We start from the raw sequence: 18,427 nt of genomic DNA on the forward strand, positions 1-18,427 counted from the left end.
GGGCACAGAGATGAAAGACAAATGTTTTCTTTAATATGAACTCATGGAGGCTCTCAGTAAGTAGGTCACCTCCTATTCCTGTAGTGTTTTCCCTGTCTACATGAAAACCCAGCCTCCCCTTTTCTGTGTGTTTCCTGAAGTTCGTTTTCAATCTGCAAAAAAGTTCCTGAGCTCAAAAAACAGCCAGAGGTTTCCAAAGCCACACACTGTCTCCTGTTTTTAATCACACCGTGTGGGCAGGGAGATGGGGACCTTCCTTGCCTCCTTCCTCCCTTATTATTTTGGTGAGGTGGCAACTAAGCTACTCTTTTTGGGCCAGTCTAAATCCCTAATCTCCCTTGATTTTGCTGAAAACCACGTGAAGGAAACAATCTTAATTGTCCTTGAAATCAGTCGAGCTTTACAAAGGTAATGAACAGCTCCTGCTCTGCACCAGCGTCAGGAACAGGATGTTACACCCTCTTTTTTTTTTTTTCTTTCTCCTAATATCTCCCAAAGCAGCAGCCAGCTGAATTTTCTTTCCATGCACTTTTATGGTCACCCAAAGTGCTGATAAGCTGCAGCATTACTGCTTGTTTCCAGCTGGCCAGGTTTGTTTGTTTGCCCGTGGAGAGGGTTTCCCACTGAGGGAAGTGGAATATGGCCAAGCTGAATGTTTGGGGCTGCAGACCACAGCTTTGGGCTGCTTGCGTTCACACATTTGTGACAAAGCTGGATAAAGGGTTTGCATCCCCTGGAAGCCCCGATGGCATTTAAGGCTTAGAGAAATACTCTGGATAAGTAACTGAGCAGTAACTCAGCAGGACTTCCCAGGGAAGCTCCCCAAGATCAGGAACTTGGAGATGTAAAGAAGTGAGGAAATGTGGGCATTAGCAGGGAGGAGGTCTCTGTGAAATTCCCATCCCACTCCCAGGCATGGTCACTCCAGTGTCTCCCCGGGAAGCCTTGCACTGCTTGTTTCTGAGATCTCTGGTTCTGGATCTGGTTCAGATGAGGCTCTGACTTGCCTTTTACGAGGGGGTCCCCAAGGTCTGGCAGCAGCTGAATGTGGGCACGAGCTTGGGGTTGGAGAAATCCCGAAATCAAGGTACTGAACACAAGGAGAAAAATCCTTAAGGGCAGTCAGTATTGATTGGAAAAGAGAGGGAAGCTGCTGCTGCTGAACCCTGGGTGTGAGGAAGGGAGGGGAGGAGCTGTGAGGGGTTTTTCATTTGGGCAGGTGAAGGAGGAGAGACAATCATGAATATGGCCACAACAGCAGTGGAGAGGATGGGAAGGAGCTTCATGTGTTAATGGGGACAGAGGATCCATCCATGTGTTATGTACAACTTGGGGCTTTCTCTCCTGCCAGGGGTTTCACTCCTTTAGGGGTCCTGCTGGAGCTGGTAGGTATCCTGGATACTGGTCTGTGGATCATGTGCAATTTTTCAGGGCCATGCAGATGATGAAGTAACATCTTCCTTTTGTGTACCCCTTGGAAGCATCCCCAGGGCTCTGAGGGTCGGGGGAAGCAGCAGATGTTTCTGGGAATGTGGAAACAGCAGTGCTGGATGGTTGGATGTGAAGCAGCCAAGTCCTGCAGTCCTTGGGAGATAAAGGCTCTCAGATAAGCAGCCCACGGATAACCCACAAAGGCGACTACTCAAAGCAGCAGCTCCTCCTGGGCCACCTCTTGGATTGACCTCCCCTCCTGTTGTTTTCTCCCATCTGTAGGAAGATAAAGCACGGGAGAGGTTTTGAAAAGCAAATAGTGCTCGAACAAAATCCGATTGGAAAAGGATCGGCTTTGGCTCAGAGTCTGTGAGCTTTGGTGCTCTAATTAGCACAGGGCTGAGGCTGGTGAGCCGGGTGGGAGAGCACCCAGGAGAAGGAGACCTTGGTTTCCTCTTCAGGTCTGGTGGCAGAGGGCCTTGGACCCGGCTGTGTTGGTGCTCCTGGGGCTGCCATGGCTCAGTGCTGTTTGCAGCCCTGGGATTTGCCTTGTGGCATCTTCTTCTTTTCACAAGCTTTGTCAAGAGCTGCAGGAGAGCTGCAGGTCTGCATGGCCTGGGATACCATCCGTGAGCCCCAAGCTTGGGAAAGGGCCCCTGGACAAGGAGAGGGAGGGAGGGAGGGAGGGAGGGAGAAGGAATGCAAGTCTAGAGAGGAGAAGCGGAAAATGCTGGGAGTTAATCAGGGCAGGATTAGCATGCCTTGATAAGCCAAGATGGGCCTGCAAGGCTTTGAATCCAGGGAGAACAACAGCATATGGTTCCTGTGCTGGAGGATTTACTGGGATCTGCTTCCAGCAGGCTGCTCGCTCTCAGCAGTCCTCACTGTTTGCAGTGCTGGCTGTGGCCCGGCTCCTGCCATCCTCTGGCTGGCAGCACCTTGGCTCTCCTCTGCGATCCACACTGCTTCCCTGGCACTGCCCAGGCTTTCTGGAGATTGGAGCTGACTCAGGAGGTGTGCTGGGGTGGCCAGAGCATTTGGAGTGCAGGAGCAGAGGTCAGAGAGCACCCCAAGGGAACAACCCCAGTGCTGTTGGTTGTGGCTCTCGGGAGGTCTTTGGTTCACAGATTTCTTGCTCTGTTTTTGTCTCCCCTCTCCCCTCTCCAGCTGCAGATGAGACGTTTTCTTTTAAATACAGTCCTGGAAAGCTGAGGGGAAACCAGTACAAGTCAATGATGTCCAAAGAAGAACTAGAGGAAGAACAAAGGTAAGTTGAGCTTCCTTCCTTTTCTTGCCCAAGCCCACCTGGCTGACATGCCCTTGGAGCAAGCTGGGTGTGCTCAGACCTCTCTCCCCACACTGCCCTCAGCATCTCATTGCTCTAGAGTTCCAGAACTCTCCCACCCAGGAAGACACAAGAACAAATAAAGTCACACTGATTTAGGAGATGGCCCTAAATACCTTTGGAGCTCCTCTGGATGCTTAGACCAAATTTCCCAGCGGATGCAGCTGGTGTATTTGCCCTGATCCCATTAGTTCTGCATTGATACGTATCTGTTGAGAATCTGATCTCTGGTTACTTCCCCTCCCTTGGCCCTGTGGATGGCCTCCCAACCAAGGACATGGGCACAGCTCAGCAGTACTGGGGCAAAGTGAGGGAGTGAGAGGTTTTAGAGCTCGCTGAGATGGGGCCGATACTGGAAGTGTCCATCCCCAGGGCTGTCTCCTCAGCTGGACGTGGTGGGGATTTACCAAGTAGTGGGCCTGGTAGAGATGGAGAATTGTCCATCTTGCACTTTTAGCTGAAGTGTCCTCCTGAGTCCTGCATGAAGAAAGGTCGAACCTGTCCTGTCACTTAAAACAAGCTTCCTGGCTCGAGATTCCCCAGCCTATACAAGGAATAACCCCACAGCTGAGGGCTCTGTGGCAGGCTGCTCCCTTACAAGTGCCTGCAGCTCACACCCCTTCCCTGAGGACGAGCTCCAAGGAATTGACTTCCCACTGGTGGCTCAACAAGCCTGGGAGATGGTGTTCTCTCCACTGCTGTCCCGACGGCTGTGGGACCCAGTTCTCCACCCAGAGGTTTGCAGAGAGTGATTTAGGGGTGTTTGTCACCCCTTGCCTGTCAAATCATGGTCTAAGTACCACCACAGCTGGCCTGGTGTAAAGAACCAAGCAGAAACTTGAGCACAGCAGGGAAGGCATGAATGGGGAGATCCCAGGATCACAGCTCACCCCTGGCTCAGGCATCTCCTGCTAGCAAACCTTGCCTTGAGGCCCTTGGGCAGCATCTTTGTGATGCCACCAGCTGGGCTGGCTGAGGTTTATCTCTGTGATATGAGTAGGGCATTGTGGTAGGCAGAGTAAATCCAGAGACCTGCCCTGCTCTGGGGTCAGCAACAGAAATGAGCTCTGGTTTCCTCTGGCACGGGGTTGATTCTGCATTGGTGGCATCAGGAAAAAACATTTGCTTTCTTCTTTTCCATGTGTCTTTGTTGTGCCTGAAGTCCCCACCCTGTAAATCGCTGAGCAGGGCTGTGAGTGTCACTGTATTTTTCACTTGGGAAGGGTGGTGGTGGGACGAACTGAGTGAATGCCAGGGACACCCATGGGGCTCGATGGGGTTTGCTTTTCAGGATCCTGCCAAACACCAATGCAAAAATCTACCTGCAGGCGGTAAATTCAAACCCTTTGCACCAGCAGCTCCATCCAAAGCAGCTGAGCAATCACTGCTCAGGTTTTCAGGGCCAGGACTCCTGCAGGGCCTTGGGCTGGCTCCTGTGTGGCAAAAAAAGCCCTTGTCACCTGGGGACACTGAGGGGACACTGCCTAAGGATGTGGTGGGATGGGGGTTTTGTACTCAGGACTGTAGAACAGGCTCCAGGGGGTGATGGACCTGTCCTGGGCACATGGCACTGCTCAGGCACCTCTGCTCTTGTGTGTCTGGAGCAGTCCCAGGGCAGGACAGTGCCTGGGCTTCGTGTCCCTCGGAGGCTCTCAGCAGCCTTCCCCACTGAGGGCCGTTGGCAGACATGTTTTTCCTACTGCTCCTTTATTTTCTTCTCTTCCATATTTGTGTTGTTCATTTCTTTAAGGCAGCTTTGTGAATGTTTTTTTGTCTTGCTTTGTTGCTGGCTTACTTTCCCCCCCCTCAAATCTTCACTGCGGCATCAGCAGCTTTTCATTGCAGGCCTCGCAGGTGGTGCAAGGGGGCAGGGCTGCTGCCAGGTAAGCTGGGCGAGCTGAGCACAGCGGCTCAGCCTTGTCCTGCATCCTTCTCCTTGTCCTTCCATCCCTCTCCCCCACTCCATGCGCCCTGACCGTGCTGCTGACCTGCTGTGACCCGGGTTTGCCACCTTTATGTTGCAGGATTGAGCTGACCTCTGATCTCACATCTCTGTAGCAAGTACCTTAGGTCCTCGGCCACAAATATTCTTGCAAATCTTTTTGGTAAGGACACGCTGCTGCTTAGAGGTAGTGGTACCACTGATAACACCTGCTCGTGTCTGGGGTTATTTTGCTTTCGGGTTATTTTCCAGGGGAGGGGTTGTTCTGAGCTGCAGTTGGTTGCCTGTCCCACCTCCCTCCCCACCTCCCTGCCCTTCCCTCCTCATAACAGATTAATGAGTCTGCTCCCCTCTGCCTCCATCTCACTTTCCATGAGCACTCCAGGGAGAATGGGGACTCTCAGGTTTGGATGCTCACCTCTTCCATCTTGGGTGCCTGAAGCTGGACATCCCACAGCCAGTTCTTCATACTGATTTGGGAAATTGGGGCTGCTGCTGAGTGGGTGGTTAGTCCTAAGGTGTGTTATCAAAGCTGAGACAGGTTTAGTGTTTGCTTTTAGCCCTGTCACTCCTCCAGCTTTCCCAGGAACCAACAGGTTCCCATGGGAAGCAGCTGTAAGCAACATCCCAAAAATGCAAGTGGGTCCTCAGAGGCTACTTGTTGTGTAGTTCACAAGTCTGAATTTTGGGACTCCTTGATTTTGGAGATGCCATGGAAAATATTCCTCACCTGTTGCAGGAGGAGCTGTAGGACTTCAGACAGGAGAGTACAGGCATGCAATAGATTTGGTTATTTAAGCAAAAAACCCACTTCTGTTGTAACCTGCATCCCTGAAGAAGTTGTGCTTGTCCTGCCTACAATTCACTTGAGTCTTGTGGCTTCCAACTGGTGCTAAATCTGGACTAAAAGGGGAAGGAATGTGACCTTTACTGAGTGATGCAACTTCCTGCTTCTAGTGACTTCAGCCTTAAAAATTAGAGTGTTTACTGAGGGAGGAGGACAGTAAATCCTGTTGGTAAATACATCTGCTGGGGTGGTGGCTGTGTTTGATCACACCTGGTGGGTCACCAATCCTAGAACAGAAGCACGTAGCCTTTGCCTCCCTGGGGGAGAAAAACAGTCTGGGCAGGAAGGGGAAGAGTGCAGGGGAAGGATGCAGCCCTTGGTCCAGCCAGCACAGCTTATTCCCAAATCCTTCTCTTCTGCACCTGAGGCTTTTGGCCGTCTGTTGCCAGCTGTAGCTGCCACGGTGCAAAGCTGTAGCTCAGGAAGTGTGAGCTGTGGTGGTGCAGCTGCCCCTGCTCAGACAGGGCTGAGGTGTGGGTGTGAGACACAGCCAGGCTGCCTGAGAGGTGGTGCTGTCCTGGCTGGGCAGCTCCTGTGGAGGGAGGAGGGAGGAAGAGCTCCCCAGTAGTGCCTTCAGGGCCTGGCTCTCATGGATGGCTTGGAGTGGTCTCTGCCAGATGCTCTTCAAACCTCCCTTAAGGCTGAAAGAGGTTAGTGGGGATTTTTTCTGTTAGAAATGAATATGGTCAGGACTCTGCTGAGCATTGACAGCTGCAACAAGGCCCCACTCATAATAAAAGAGAAAACAATGGGAGAAATGGCCCCCTTGGGCCTCTGCTTTCAGTTCTCTCTTTCCATGAGGCAAAGCAGGTCCCAGCCAAGCCTTGGTTGGCCTCAGTGATGTCAAGGGGTTGAGCTGTCTGTGCTTTCTCCTTGTCACTCTTGGCTAGGTGTGTTGGCAGGAGAAAGGAGAGCAGATCCCACCTGACAGGCTCTAGAAAGGTCTCTCCTCTCTGTCCTGTGTCTGGAATTGAGGAAGAGGCGGGGGTGAAGAGCCAGACGCTGCCCCATGGCAGATCACTTGAACAGGGTCTGATGAATGGCACCAAACTGCTCAGACATGCTCTCCTGTTGGCAGGGGCACTCCTGGGTGGAGCAGGAGATCCCCCAGACCACTGTCAGCCTCTGGAAGAGTGCAGGGAAGATAGGGATAGCTGCCCAGTTTCCCTGGCTAATGGGCTCAGTTCCCACAGGCAGGTGAACCTTTCAAGGAGCAAACTCTCCTCCTGCCTCTCAGTCCTCTCCTCTCACCTCCTGGCCAGCCACAGATGGGTTGAGGTGACACTGTTTGAATACAGACTGGGTTTAAGCCTAGGGCTCAACTGCAAATTGGAATTCATGCAAGGGGAATTGGATGGCTGTAAATACCAAGCTCAGCCCTTGGTGGAAATTTAGCAATGGAAACCTGCCTCCTCCCCAGCTGGGTTCAGAGTGCCTCTTGGTGATGAGGCACTGAAAAAAACTGGGCTTGGACCCTGGAATTTCAGCAAGGCAGAGTGTCCTGGGTAGACCCTGGTTCTAGGGAATGGCAGAGAGACCTTTCCCTGCTCTGCAAGGCATCCTGAATCAATGTGGGATGCAGCTGTGGCATGAGGGACAACCGTGCTGAAGTTGGAATTTCGAATGAGACAATGTTGGTGATGACAACTCTGGAGCACACAAGGGCAGGAAGCAGCTGCAGGGGCTTAATGACTGTGTTGACAGACCTTGACCTATTTCAAACCACTTCACTAGTGGCCCTCCAAAAATAGGTGGGTGGACAGGGCTGGGGGAGGCTGCATTTTGGGAGAGCTGTCCATTGGCATCTGTCCCTGTCCACCCCCTGCATTGCCATCACATAACCCTGGCTTGCCTGCTCACTCCCCCCTCCATACTGCATGGGGTCTTTCTTCTCCCTCTCTTTTGCAAACCTTCCCCCCACCCAGTGCTTTGCTGTCCTGTCCTGTCCTGTCCTGTCCAGCATGGTGCTTCTTTTGGATGAGGGAAGCTGGTAAGTTTGGGCTTTTTGGGGGGGATTTTATTATTTGTTTGCTTCTCATCTTCTGCAGCACGGTAGTCGTCCTGGGCTGAGGGAGGAGGAGTAGCAGCAAGGGGTGCAGAGCCCAGGGCCATGGGACTCTGCAAGGCAGGGTGGCCACTGCTTCACCACGGCCACAAGCCACAGGGATGGCACCAGCCATGGGCAAGGTTGCTTTCAGCTGCCAAACACCCAGGGCATGAGGTGTGTTTGCTCCCCACCTGCCTCTTGTACTAAAGGGCACTGTATATTTGGGGGTCCCTGCTGAGCTCCCCCTCATGCTCACTCTGTAGGTGCCCAGCTCCACTTGGATGAGGCAGAAGTCTGCTGGTGGCCTGGAGCTGTTCCCTGCCTCCATATCACCGGGAAAACGTTCTCTGACCTATGAGCTGTCAGTGGACTGGAGCCCTGGCCCTATTTATAGTCATGACTGAGTCATGAATCCCCAAAAGCTTTAAAAACCGAGTAACTCAGGGTGCATCCCTCAGAAAGCCAGGGAACGGGAGGCCAGGAAGCCCCTTCCTCATCTCCTCCTCTCCTGTCCCAGAGAGGAAACCCTTGCAAACTCCCCCGTAGCCTTTGCAGGGTGTGAGTCTCTGACCCTGCCTTGGCATGAGATTTTAGTTGAGACAGCAACTCTGCTTGAGCTCCTGGGGTTTTTTTTTGGCTCAGGTCCTGAATTGTCCTGGCTTGTGGCTGCTTCTCTGTGTCTCCCTCACCCAGCGCTCATGACTTGTCTTCATCTGCTTCTGCTTAACCTTGTGCAGCACGGGCAGCTGGCTGTTCTCTGCCTGCTAACTCCTTGGGAGCCCTGCTCTGCCTGCCCTGGGCTCCCCTGCAGCTGGGAGAGACCCAGGGTCGCAGGGAACTGGGGCATCTCACCAGGCTGGGAGCAAACTGGTGTTCAGCAAGCTGGAGAACAAACACCGAGTGATGGAGGAAAGCGCAGCCCCACCCGGCCGTGGCTTTTCCCACTGCTGTGGTGTTGGCTGGGGTGGTCAGGAGTGTTGCAAGGGAATGGGCACACGACTGATGGATGAGCTGGTCAGGAGCACAAGCCACCTTCCTGGCTCTGTTCTGGCCTTTTCAGCTGTTGCTGCTCTGGCTGGGAAATGTGGGAAGCTTCTGCCTTGAAACAGCTGCAGGCAAGGTCTGCTGGGGGTGATACAGCCCCCGATCCCACTGACTCCCGCTCCTCACCAGCCCTGTCCTAAAGGCAATGGGACTTGTGCTCCCTGGTCACGCTGGTTCTGGCAGGTATTTCCCAAAGCCCAGTGCACCTTTCAAATTCTCTGTCCCACTGGAGGAATTTCAGATTTGTGTTGATGAAGCTCCTTTTGGTACCTCTCACTCAATCACGCTTCTGTCTTCTAAGCTCTGTCTCCCTGGTCTGCATTTAAGTCCTCTCTGTGTTTTACTGATCAGCTGAAACAATAGGCTCACACTTTTGGGAGCACCAGGAAAGCTTGGATTTAGTGTGTCATTCCTCATAGTCTTCCTGCAATACCTCAAGACTGGGTTATAGTCACCACCAGAGATGAGATGGTAAAGAAACAGGGACAATGGCGATGGGACCATCCCCAGCAGTGAGATGGGAGGGAACTTCCTGGGGAGAACTCAACCACCCATTGCCAGGTCTGCCCAGCACTAAGGGCTTTTGTTCCCTGCTCTTCATCCTCAAGGGTCAATCCTAGTTTGGAGTGAGAAGATTCTGGAGCCAGGTTGCTGTCCACCTTTCTTGCCACGATTTCAGAGCAGAGGACTCATAGTCCTGAAAAGGTCCTGAGCCAGGCAAAGGAGCTGGGAATGCTCCGTGCTCCTGAAAATCATCTTTTTGAGTGAAACTACTCCTGAAAAGGGCACAAGCAGTTACCAGGCATGGTTACAGTAGGATGCTCTGGGCTCTCCTTAGAGTGAGTCAGGACTCCTTTGGAAAGCCATAGTCTATGAATGGGGTAGAGATTTCCTGACAGGCTGTGGATTTTTGCACACATGAGCGATAAATGCACACGGGAATGCCACCAGTAACTCCTGTTTTTCAGAGCTGAGGTGCTGTCTGCTCTCAAAAGCAAGAAGCCTTGTGTCAATGCTGTGGCCTAGCTGGAGTGAGGGAATGCTCCTGAGGCCACCAAGACACACGGTTTCCATGCTACTTTGAGACCTTCAGTTCCTGAGCCGCCCTCATATTCCAGGACCTGCTTTTGTCTGGGCTCCTTGTTCTCCAGCTGTTCTTTGTACAGAACATGTCCAGCTGACAAATCATGCAATTCAATGACTTGGCCATTGGCTTGGGCAAGAACAGAGATACCTGGATAATCTTTATCAGAAGAAATTATACAGCTTCTGGCAAAAGAAGGCCCTAACCTGGTTTGATTGATGAGCTGCTGCGGGCAAGCATGCAGATCCAAGGAGAATGGAAAGGAGGGAAGAGCCAAGCCTAAGCAGTGGCTCAAATCTCTGAGCCTCCATCCCAAGCTAATTAAGACTTTCAGGTTCCATGGTAGCAATGCCAGAGCTTCTCAGCCAGGGGGTTTATATGGCCCCAGTGTCCCAGACAGCCTCATGCTCTTTAGTCCAATTCCCCTCACAGCTTGCTCCAGGAGCAGAAAGGGGTATCCCTGTTGTGCAGATGGGAATTTCTGGCTCTGATGGGCACCCTCCATTAGGGTCATGCTGGTTTTGAGATCTTCTCACCCCAGCTGTCAGCCTGGCCCTGTGCTGGAGATAAGTATCCCTGTGAGGGACTCATCCACCCTCTCTTATGTCCCCCATCCCTCCCCACTCCAGCTGTGGCACGCTGGAGGGGACATCCCCTCCTGGGCCCCCGTGGCAACGAGCTTATGCCCTCACACATGAAATCTGATTATGCTTGCGTGACTTGAGCGGGATGATCCGCTCCTCAGCGCTGCGAATCCCGCAGAGTGATTATCCACTCCGGAAAATTTCCTTTCTTTGTCCTAATGGGATGGCCACTGAGCCTCAGCAACGTCACTGCAGTAACCCCAGTCCCACGTGATGCTTCCCCCGGCATCTCCCATCTGGGATCCGGGTCACTGGCCACGCTCAGACGGCTGCTGGAGAGGGCAAGATTTGGCAGAAGACTGAGGAAGAAATGAGGCTGTTCCTCACCCTCACACTGTGGCTGGCAGGAGTAGGGGACTTTCAAATGTGGCTCGTGTGTTATGGACCATGATCCCTGTTGAATCCAGGAGGAACGAGGCTGGGGTGTGTCTGTATGTGTTTGTAGGGTAGGTGATGTGTGTTGTAGCTTCCCTGTACCCCAGTGCAGGTCTCTGTGTGCATGGGCAGCTGTCCAGCCTTCTGCCGGCTGTTTCCTGATGTGGATGGTTCACCCATGAGAGATGCTGGGGCACTAAGAGCAGAGTGTCTGGAAGGTTCCAGCTGAGAACAAGTGACCACCTTTTTTAGCCCCTGGTTCTGCTAACAAGACCTGGAGGGAGTGCCTGGATGTCCCCACACATAAAACACATCTACTCATCTCACCCTCCTTCCCTGGGGTACCGGCAGAGCTTCCCATCGAAAGGGAGTGACCTGCAGGGAGTTTGGGGTTTTTACCTCCTTCCCTTGAACAGACTCATGTGTTGAAAGATTGAGAAAGGTCGAGCTGTTCAGGCACACTGCCCTGTGAAATCAGCACTTGTTCCTGGCTCATCTGGCTACAGGTGGGAAGAGGAATCCAGGCTGGACAAGGGTGCCAGCAGCCCCAGGAGGCTCTGCACAGGACATTGAGGCAGTAACCCCTGGAGTTAATTAGCTGGGCTTCTCCAGTTCTTATTAGTAGCTCAGAAGGGTTGTAACTTAGCTTGGTGCCAGACAAGAGGATTTGCACTTCTGATTGGGTTTCGACTATCCTGCTGCAGTTGATGAAGCAAAGTCCTTCTTAGAGGCATGAGGTTTGCAGACAGCAACTTGTCCTGCCCTGAGGGGGAAGCTGCCTTGCCTTCCCCCCAACACACACACCGAGGGCTCCCCCTGCTCGTTTGTGTGAATAATAATGAACCAACCTGAGGAGTAGAATGACTGAAATGATTTCTCTCCCTCTTTCTCTTTGCAGACCTGAAGACTATATGAAGTTGTCCCTAGCCTCCTCCTAAAGGCATCCCTTGGCATCTTTAAAGGCTTGAGAGAAATACCAAAACCAACCAAACACACCCATAAGAGAAATCCATAAACCCTCAAAACTTGGGATCCCCTCTTGTTCTGAAGTTGAGTTCTTCAAAAACTCCTGTCAAGTTTGAGGAGATCCTGTTGTGTGGCTCCATGGACTGGGGCTGGGCCCAAGCAGTGACTTGAGTTGTGTTTGGGGGACTGGGAAGAACCTTCCTCCCTCTCCCCACAAACAAAACCCAAAGTGAACACTAAATATGCAGCGAGTCTATTAGTTGTGCTTGTTCCATGTATTAGGCCATGAAATCCATGTTGTTCCTTTCCTGGGGTGGGCAAACCATAGCTCTTCTCTCACACCAGCCAGGACCTTGTACCAGACTCTTGAGTTGTTTTACCCTGGAGCCAAACTCCTCTTTACTGCTGGGGGATGGGAACTGCCTGTGATTTCCAATGTTGTACAAAGCTGCTTTACTCCGAGGGACAAAGTGGGGTCCATGTGAGGGATGGCAGACGATGGCTGGGCTGACTCAAATCTTGCTTCTGTAGTTATTTTAGCAGAGAGCTGATTCTGTAGGTAGACAGGAGACTCAAGAAGTGATGAAGCTTGATAATTTAGCTGCTCTGCTTGCGGTAGAGAGACCACACTTTGGCTGCTGTTAATATCTGCATCCTCACTTTTCCCTGCTCCAGTTCCCAAGAGGAGAGACCCAAGGAGGTAGCAATCGCATCAGGGGTTCCCTCTGGCTCAGGATGAGATAGTGGAGGTCCTGGGAGGGGCACACTCCCCATTCCTCTGCCTGCTTGCTGTCCCAGTGCCCTCTTCTCTTGCTGGTCCACGCGAGCCAGAGCTCAGCGTTGCCCCTCAGCTCTGTCACACAGAGCAGATGAATTTGGCTGGGCACATGCTCGGTTTTAAATCAAACCCAGCTGGTTTTTGAGAGAGAGAAGAGGGTCCGAGTCCTCTAGTGATGTTGTAGAAACACCAGGCTGGGTGGGGACGTGCCCTTCAAAGCTTCTCTGTCACTGCCTCTTGGCTAACGCTGCAAACATATCAGAAACCCAAGAGGCTGCTTTTTTTTCTTTTCCCCTTTTTAATTCCTGTGCAGACAATACTTGAAACCTTGTACACAGTTGTCCTTTCCAGCGCCTGGGGTTGGCAAACTCTTCATAAAAGGGCTCGTTTAAAGAACAGCAGGAGGCTTCAGCTTTGGAAGAGGCTGGGCTGCCCCTTCCCAGCCGACAACTGCAAGCGTGTTCAATGGTTTGCATATGAATTTAGGCACATCTGGACGCTCTGCTTCAACATCCCGCTGGTACAGCCACTGTGTCCCCTCGGTGCTGGCTGGCTGACTGTGTCCCAAGCACCCAACTATGCAAAGAATGCCTTATATCCGTTGTGTTTAAGTTACATGGCAAGATGTACATCCAGCAAAGTCGGTAGTTAAGTCCAGATTTTTGCTAGTGGCAGCAAGTCAAACTCTTTCTTCAGCTCAAATGGCTGTCTGGGTATTTTTTACTTCTGTTTGGTTTTGTTTGTTTGTTTTGTATCTGATGGTGGCTCTTATACAAAGGACTGTAACTCTAGTGGCTTGAATCTGTAAAAATTGCCTTTGTTTGGTCCAATAAACCTTTGAATAGTTTATTTGGTTTGTGCTTGTTCTCCCTCCCTCCAGCAGCTTGTAACTTCTTCCTCAAGAGATTTGTGTTGAAAATCTGGATTTTAGGTTAGAGGTACATTCTGCCCTCCTATGACTTTTACCCCACAAATGATTACATTCCCATAAATGATCAGAGGGAAAATCAGGGATATTCCCTTCTTTTCTGCTGAAGCAACGCAGTGTTGCAGCAGGATCCTGGTCTTGTTTGGCTGCAGAGCAATTAACAACATTCCCAATGCAGAGCTCTGCCCAGGATTTCAGCTGCTGTGGACACGGGTGCTTAGCAGTTCCTAAACCCCAGATCGCTAACATACCTATGGCTCACTGCCCCAAACTAACTGTAAGAGTCTTGGACTAAAATGTCTAAAAAGAGCCTAAGGGAGCTAAGTATGCAAATGTAATTGCCTATGAAGAAGAATTAGGCTGCTTCAAAAATCCTTAATTAATCTGTTTTGTCAGCAATCAGTAAAATCCTGTTTGACCTCCTGAATCCAAGTAGTTTTGAGGACAGCATTTATGAGAAGGCAGAATGATTCTCTTTGTGAATGGGGTATGTTTGATCTGAACTCATCCAAAACCAAACCAAGCTGGAGCACTACAAAGCTGTTTTGCAATGTCGCCTCTGATAGGAGAAGCTCCTCTTCAAACACAGTTTCATGTTTGTGGTGCCTTACTCTTCCTTCCCAGGCTCTTTTCTCTCCTTATCTTTGTTTTGTTGTCCCTTTGTAGTAGATTATGGAATGCAGAGAAGTAACAGCAGTAACAGCTCTTTTTTCTGTTTTCCAAATGCACAGTCATGATATTTAAAGTTGAAGGGAGAGCCAAAATGCATTGATGTTGTGCTTCAAGAAAAGAGAGTGAATATTGTCTGTGATCCTGACTTTGGAGACAAGGAAATGAGCCTCTGGAGAGGTTTCAGCAGTGCTGATATCTGTGAAATAAGGAGTGAGGGATGCAGACCTGTGTGAGCACTCCCAGCTGGGATGCACTGCAGACACGGGAGGCCAAGCTGTGTATTGAATTTCTCCACACCAGACTGGCAACGTGCCCTCTGGTGCCCAGCGGTGATCTACAATAAAATATTGATCACTAATGACCCTGCTTCCCTTCCTCTCGTCTGGAAAGGGCAGCTGGATGCTCTTCCTGTGAGAAAAAACATTAGAGAAGAGACAGACAAAGTCAGGCTTCCATAACCAAAAGATCCCACATCATTACCAGGATATGTTTGGCCGTAGAACCATTGCATTTTAATTGCAATAGAAAAGAACTGGCAAATGAACTTGCTTTAGCCAGGATCTGCTTTTTCCCTGCCCTGTTTGCTTCAGCAGTGCTGAGAGGACAGGCTGCTGTTCCTGCTTCTGCTGGGACTTAGCCCAGGAGACAGGAAAATGCAGAGCAGGAGCTCAGGAGCATGGAAAAAAGGTTCCTCTGCTCATTCCTGACTCTCTTCCACTGGTCTTGTTCATGGTGTGGTGGCTGCTGGTGTCTTGATGCTGTCCTTTCTTTCAAGTAAAGATTGTGTCCCCATTTTGCCTGTCAATAGTTATTACTGCCCCTTCTGTTTCCGGAACAGCTGATAGCTCGTCCACACAGGCCTTGCAGGAAGACTACCCCAGGTTATCCAGTAGCGTGCATTTAAATGGATTAATTAAATGGTTTCAAGTCCTGTGTGGGAAGATGGTTGTGGCAGGAAAGAGGTGACAGGGTGGCCACGTGGGAGTAAAAGCCAGATTCTGTGGGTTTAGCCCACAGGAGGTCTAAGGGTGCTGAACAAGCAGGATGAGCTGAGATTGTGGCAGGTCTGCGCTCTGAGCTGTCACTGAGTTCTGGCCTCACACTCATGCAGGGACAAAATAAGCCTTGAAGTAACAGGAGCTACATCTGCCTTGTTACAGCCATAAAGCACCACATCCTCATTAGTTCTTTTCATCTCCCACAGGAGGGTCAGGAATGAGATGTGCTAGGCAATAGAGCAGCCTGATCGCAATCAGGTAGGAGTGTGGCAGTGGGAACATTACATCCCTCAGCCTGCCCTGCCTGGAGCACATTCATTGCCCTAAAAGAGGATTCTGTACATCAGTTCATGAGCTACCTGCAAACAAATTACATTCCTTGCTGCCCTCCCCAATAAAGCCCTGTCACAGTTACCAATCTTCACAGGATGTACAGTGGTTAAGTGGTTCAGGGTATGGAAAAATCAGGATATCCTGTTAGGGGGAGAAGGGTGTTAATCATCTACTAGGGGACTGCCTGGGGATTAAAAATCCAGGCTAGGTGGTCCACTGGTCAGCCTCTGCCCGTACAGAGACCACCTCTCTGCTGGACTGGCTACCTGGGTCCATCTCACCATTTGACATTGCAGACAAACTCGAATCCAAGCAAATTCCCCTCTGTGATCTTATCTTCCAGTGGCTGATTAAAGTCATGTCCACACTGGGAGGTACACACACTGGCTCTCTAGTTTTAAGTTAGGATATACATTTAAAATTTAATAGCTACTCCTGAATTACTCTGTATCTGCATCCTCTCATTACAGAAGGAAAGCACACTGTGCTGTTGGATCTTACTCCAGGTTCATTATGGAGTCTGCTGAATTGGGACATGCTGGTCTTACAAAACTCCACATGTCGAGTTATCTTGAAAGTTTGAGCACAGATAAGCCCTAAGGAACTCCAAAGCTGGTGTTAAAGCAGGCTGGTTTATCTCCACGTTTAAGGAGCTGCAGAAAGACATGCAGGATGATGGGATAGATGGGAAGGGGGAGGAAGGAGAACCAGAGGCTATCTCTGTCTTATCTCCCACAGACAGATTTCCTGCAGCCAGTAAGGTTTGTACAGCAACCTGCCTTTGGCTCTGTGTTTCATTTGACCGTGGTGTTCTTGCTCCTGGACTGGCTATTCCTACTTCTCCTTTTCTTCTTGACAGGGTTCAGAGAGAGCAGCTGGCTGCCATCTTCAGACTGATGAAGGAAAAAAGTGACACGTTTGGAGAGATGTCTGAAGGAGACATGAAGGAGCAGCTCAGACTGTACGATATATAACCTTGCAGCCAGGGAAGGCTGTGTCCAAAAGCCATCTTGGCCCTTATTATACAGGACACTGGAGGCTGTAGTGCTTTAAAAGTGTCTCAGTAGTTACCTTGCAGTTCCAGTTTGTTTTGCAAACACATATAGGCCTGTCATATGTATTTCAAAAGACTTGTAATTCCTCAGACTTGTAACCATTTTTCTTTGTAGAGCTATCATGTCGTACAGAGATTTTTACCTCTTTCTGGCTGGGTCATATGTCTCAGTCCTACAAAGCAGTTAAACCCACAACATTTTTTCTGGCCATGCTTTATGCAAATGAACTTTCAAGCCTAGTCTTTCTCAGTTTGATATCTGAAGAAAGCCAAAGATGAAGAGTGTAAAATGCATTAAAATCATAGAATAACTCAGGTTGAAGGGCCCTGTAGTCAAACCTCCTGCTAAAAGCAGCATCAGTTGTGAGACCAAGCTGGATTACTCAGGGCTTTATCCTGTTGGGTCTGGAAAAGCTCCAGAGATGGAGACTGCACAACCTCTCTTGGCAGGGAGGCTTCCAACCCTACAGGTAGAAAACAAACAGCCAAAGGCATTAGTGCTCTGATCCGGGGCGTGTTGTCTCTCATCTCCCTGGAAGGAACACTTCATCCTCCTTCATGCTGGCTTTGTGAAACCAATCCAAGTCGGTTCCGGCTGACCTCGTTGAGCTCATCCTCACGCCTGAGGAAGCAGCAGCAAACCACAACCTGGAAACACAAACGTCTCCTCGCCTCCTGACACGGGTGAAAGGAGAGCAGAAAGGCTGCTGGGTTTATTACAAAGATGGTTGTGTCCACCTCAGATCCTGCTCTTCTCATACAAAATTATGTGGGAAGCTACATACTTAGGAAATCTCTGTGGATTTATCAAGTGTTTTGAACAGTCTTGACCAGCCTTTGGTGGTTTGGATAGAGTAAATCAATGAGCATTCCTAATTATAACTAAATGTCTTCTGGTGTGCTTATCTCTCCTATGAAATCCTGTTAAATACTTTCTTATCAGGAAGGATTTTCTTGGCTTTAATAACTGCTCACAAAGGGAGGCAACATTTTCTGACCCAGTTGTAGGGAATGATCACCTAAAAAATTAGGTTTGCTTTATTTTGTGTAATCCTCTTCAGTCCGAGAAACCTAATATCTCATTATCTGGTTGCTGTCTCCCACTACAGTGTGTTCTATAACAACAGACACTTAGACTTCTAAGAATCATTTTATCTTCTAATTGTTTTCACTTAGATCAAGGCATATTTATAACAAGATCAAGCTGGTTTTACTACCAATCATGGCTTAATATAAATTTAATGTCTCAAAATTACCTCTTCTTATTCAACAGGAATGAATGAAGTGGGAAAAGGAGTCCCATGATGTGGAACATCATGCTAGCTAGCTGTGTCCCTAGGACACAGTTTACTTTGTCAAGCTGTGCAAAAGGAGTAATGTAGAAAATTTGTCTATGGGGCTTGTCCCTAGCTCAAAACTGAAATCAGGATCTTTTCCAAAACTCTTCATGAAAGCAAGCAAAGGAGAGATTTAGTTGATTTTTAGTCTTTGTCTTGCAGACTTTACAATTTATTTCCAAAATATTTTTATATTTCTTGTTGGGTCTTCTCTGAATAGGAACATTTCTGGGGAAGAAAAAAAATTTCTTCAAACCCTTCAGCTTCAGAATATGCCAGCAATGATAATGCTGCACAAAGGAGAGCAGCTGGAATTAAACCTGTCCTGTCCATAGCAGCTCCGAGCACCATCACCAAAATGTTCAGATGCTGCTGATGACAGAACAGCGGTAAAAAACCTGTTATTTACTAGGCTCAAACTTAAGAAAGAAATGAAGATAAATAAAAAAGGCTCTGCCCAAGACATGAAACGAAGGGGTGTCAAGATGTAAAACCCATGGGTTTTGAGCAGGGCATTCCTCCGTATGCATTGGCAAGGTTGTAATGAAGAGGATCCTGCTGGACACATCTGAGTGAATCTGGGGAGGTGGTGGGGAGGGACC

The 18,427-nt window shown here is 49.9% G+C and overlaps 1 protein-coding gene across 6 annotated transcripts in view; it reads left to right on the forward strand.

The window, feature by feature from the left end:
• The window catches only part of MXRA7 (matrix remodeling associated 7), a 28,652-nt gene extending 11,015 nt beyond the window's left edge, over positions 1-17,637 (forward strand). Inside the window, exons 4-7 of one of the 6 annotated variants that reach the window (XR_005603334.1) lie at positions 2,599-2,698; positions 4,622-4,659; positions 4,801-4,881; positions 11,658-11,675. Coding sequence is in view for 5 of the 6 variants with exons in the window: in XM_039562253.1 (XP_039418187.1) it covers positions 2,599-2,698; positions 16,294-16,408 (215 nt within the window). In the remaining variant the exon portion in view is untranslated. Of the gene's footprint in view, positions 1-2,598; positions 2,699-4,605; positions 4,660-4,800; positions 4,882-11,657; positions 13,353-16,293 lie in introns of those variants that run through there. The other 5 variants (XM_039562254.1, XM_039562255.1, XM_039562257.1 and 2 more) reach the window with 5 other exon arrangements.
• The last annotated feature ends 790 nt before the right edge of the window (positions 17,638-18,427 follow it).

The sequence above is a fragment of the Corvus cornix genome, chromosome 18 (genome assembly GCF_000738735.6).
Source record: "Corvus cornix cornix isolate S_Up_H32 chromosome 18, ASM73873v5, whole genome shotgun sequence".
In the NCBI taxonomy this organism is placed as follows: domain Eukaryota; kingdom Metazoa; phylum Chordata; class Aves; order Passeriformes; family Corvidae; genus Corvus; species Corvus cornix.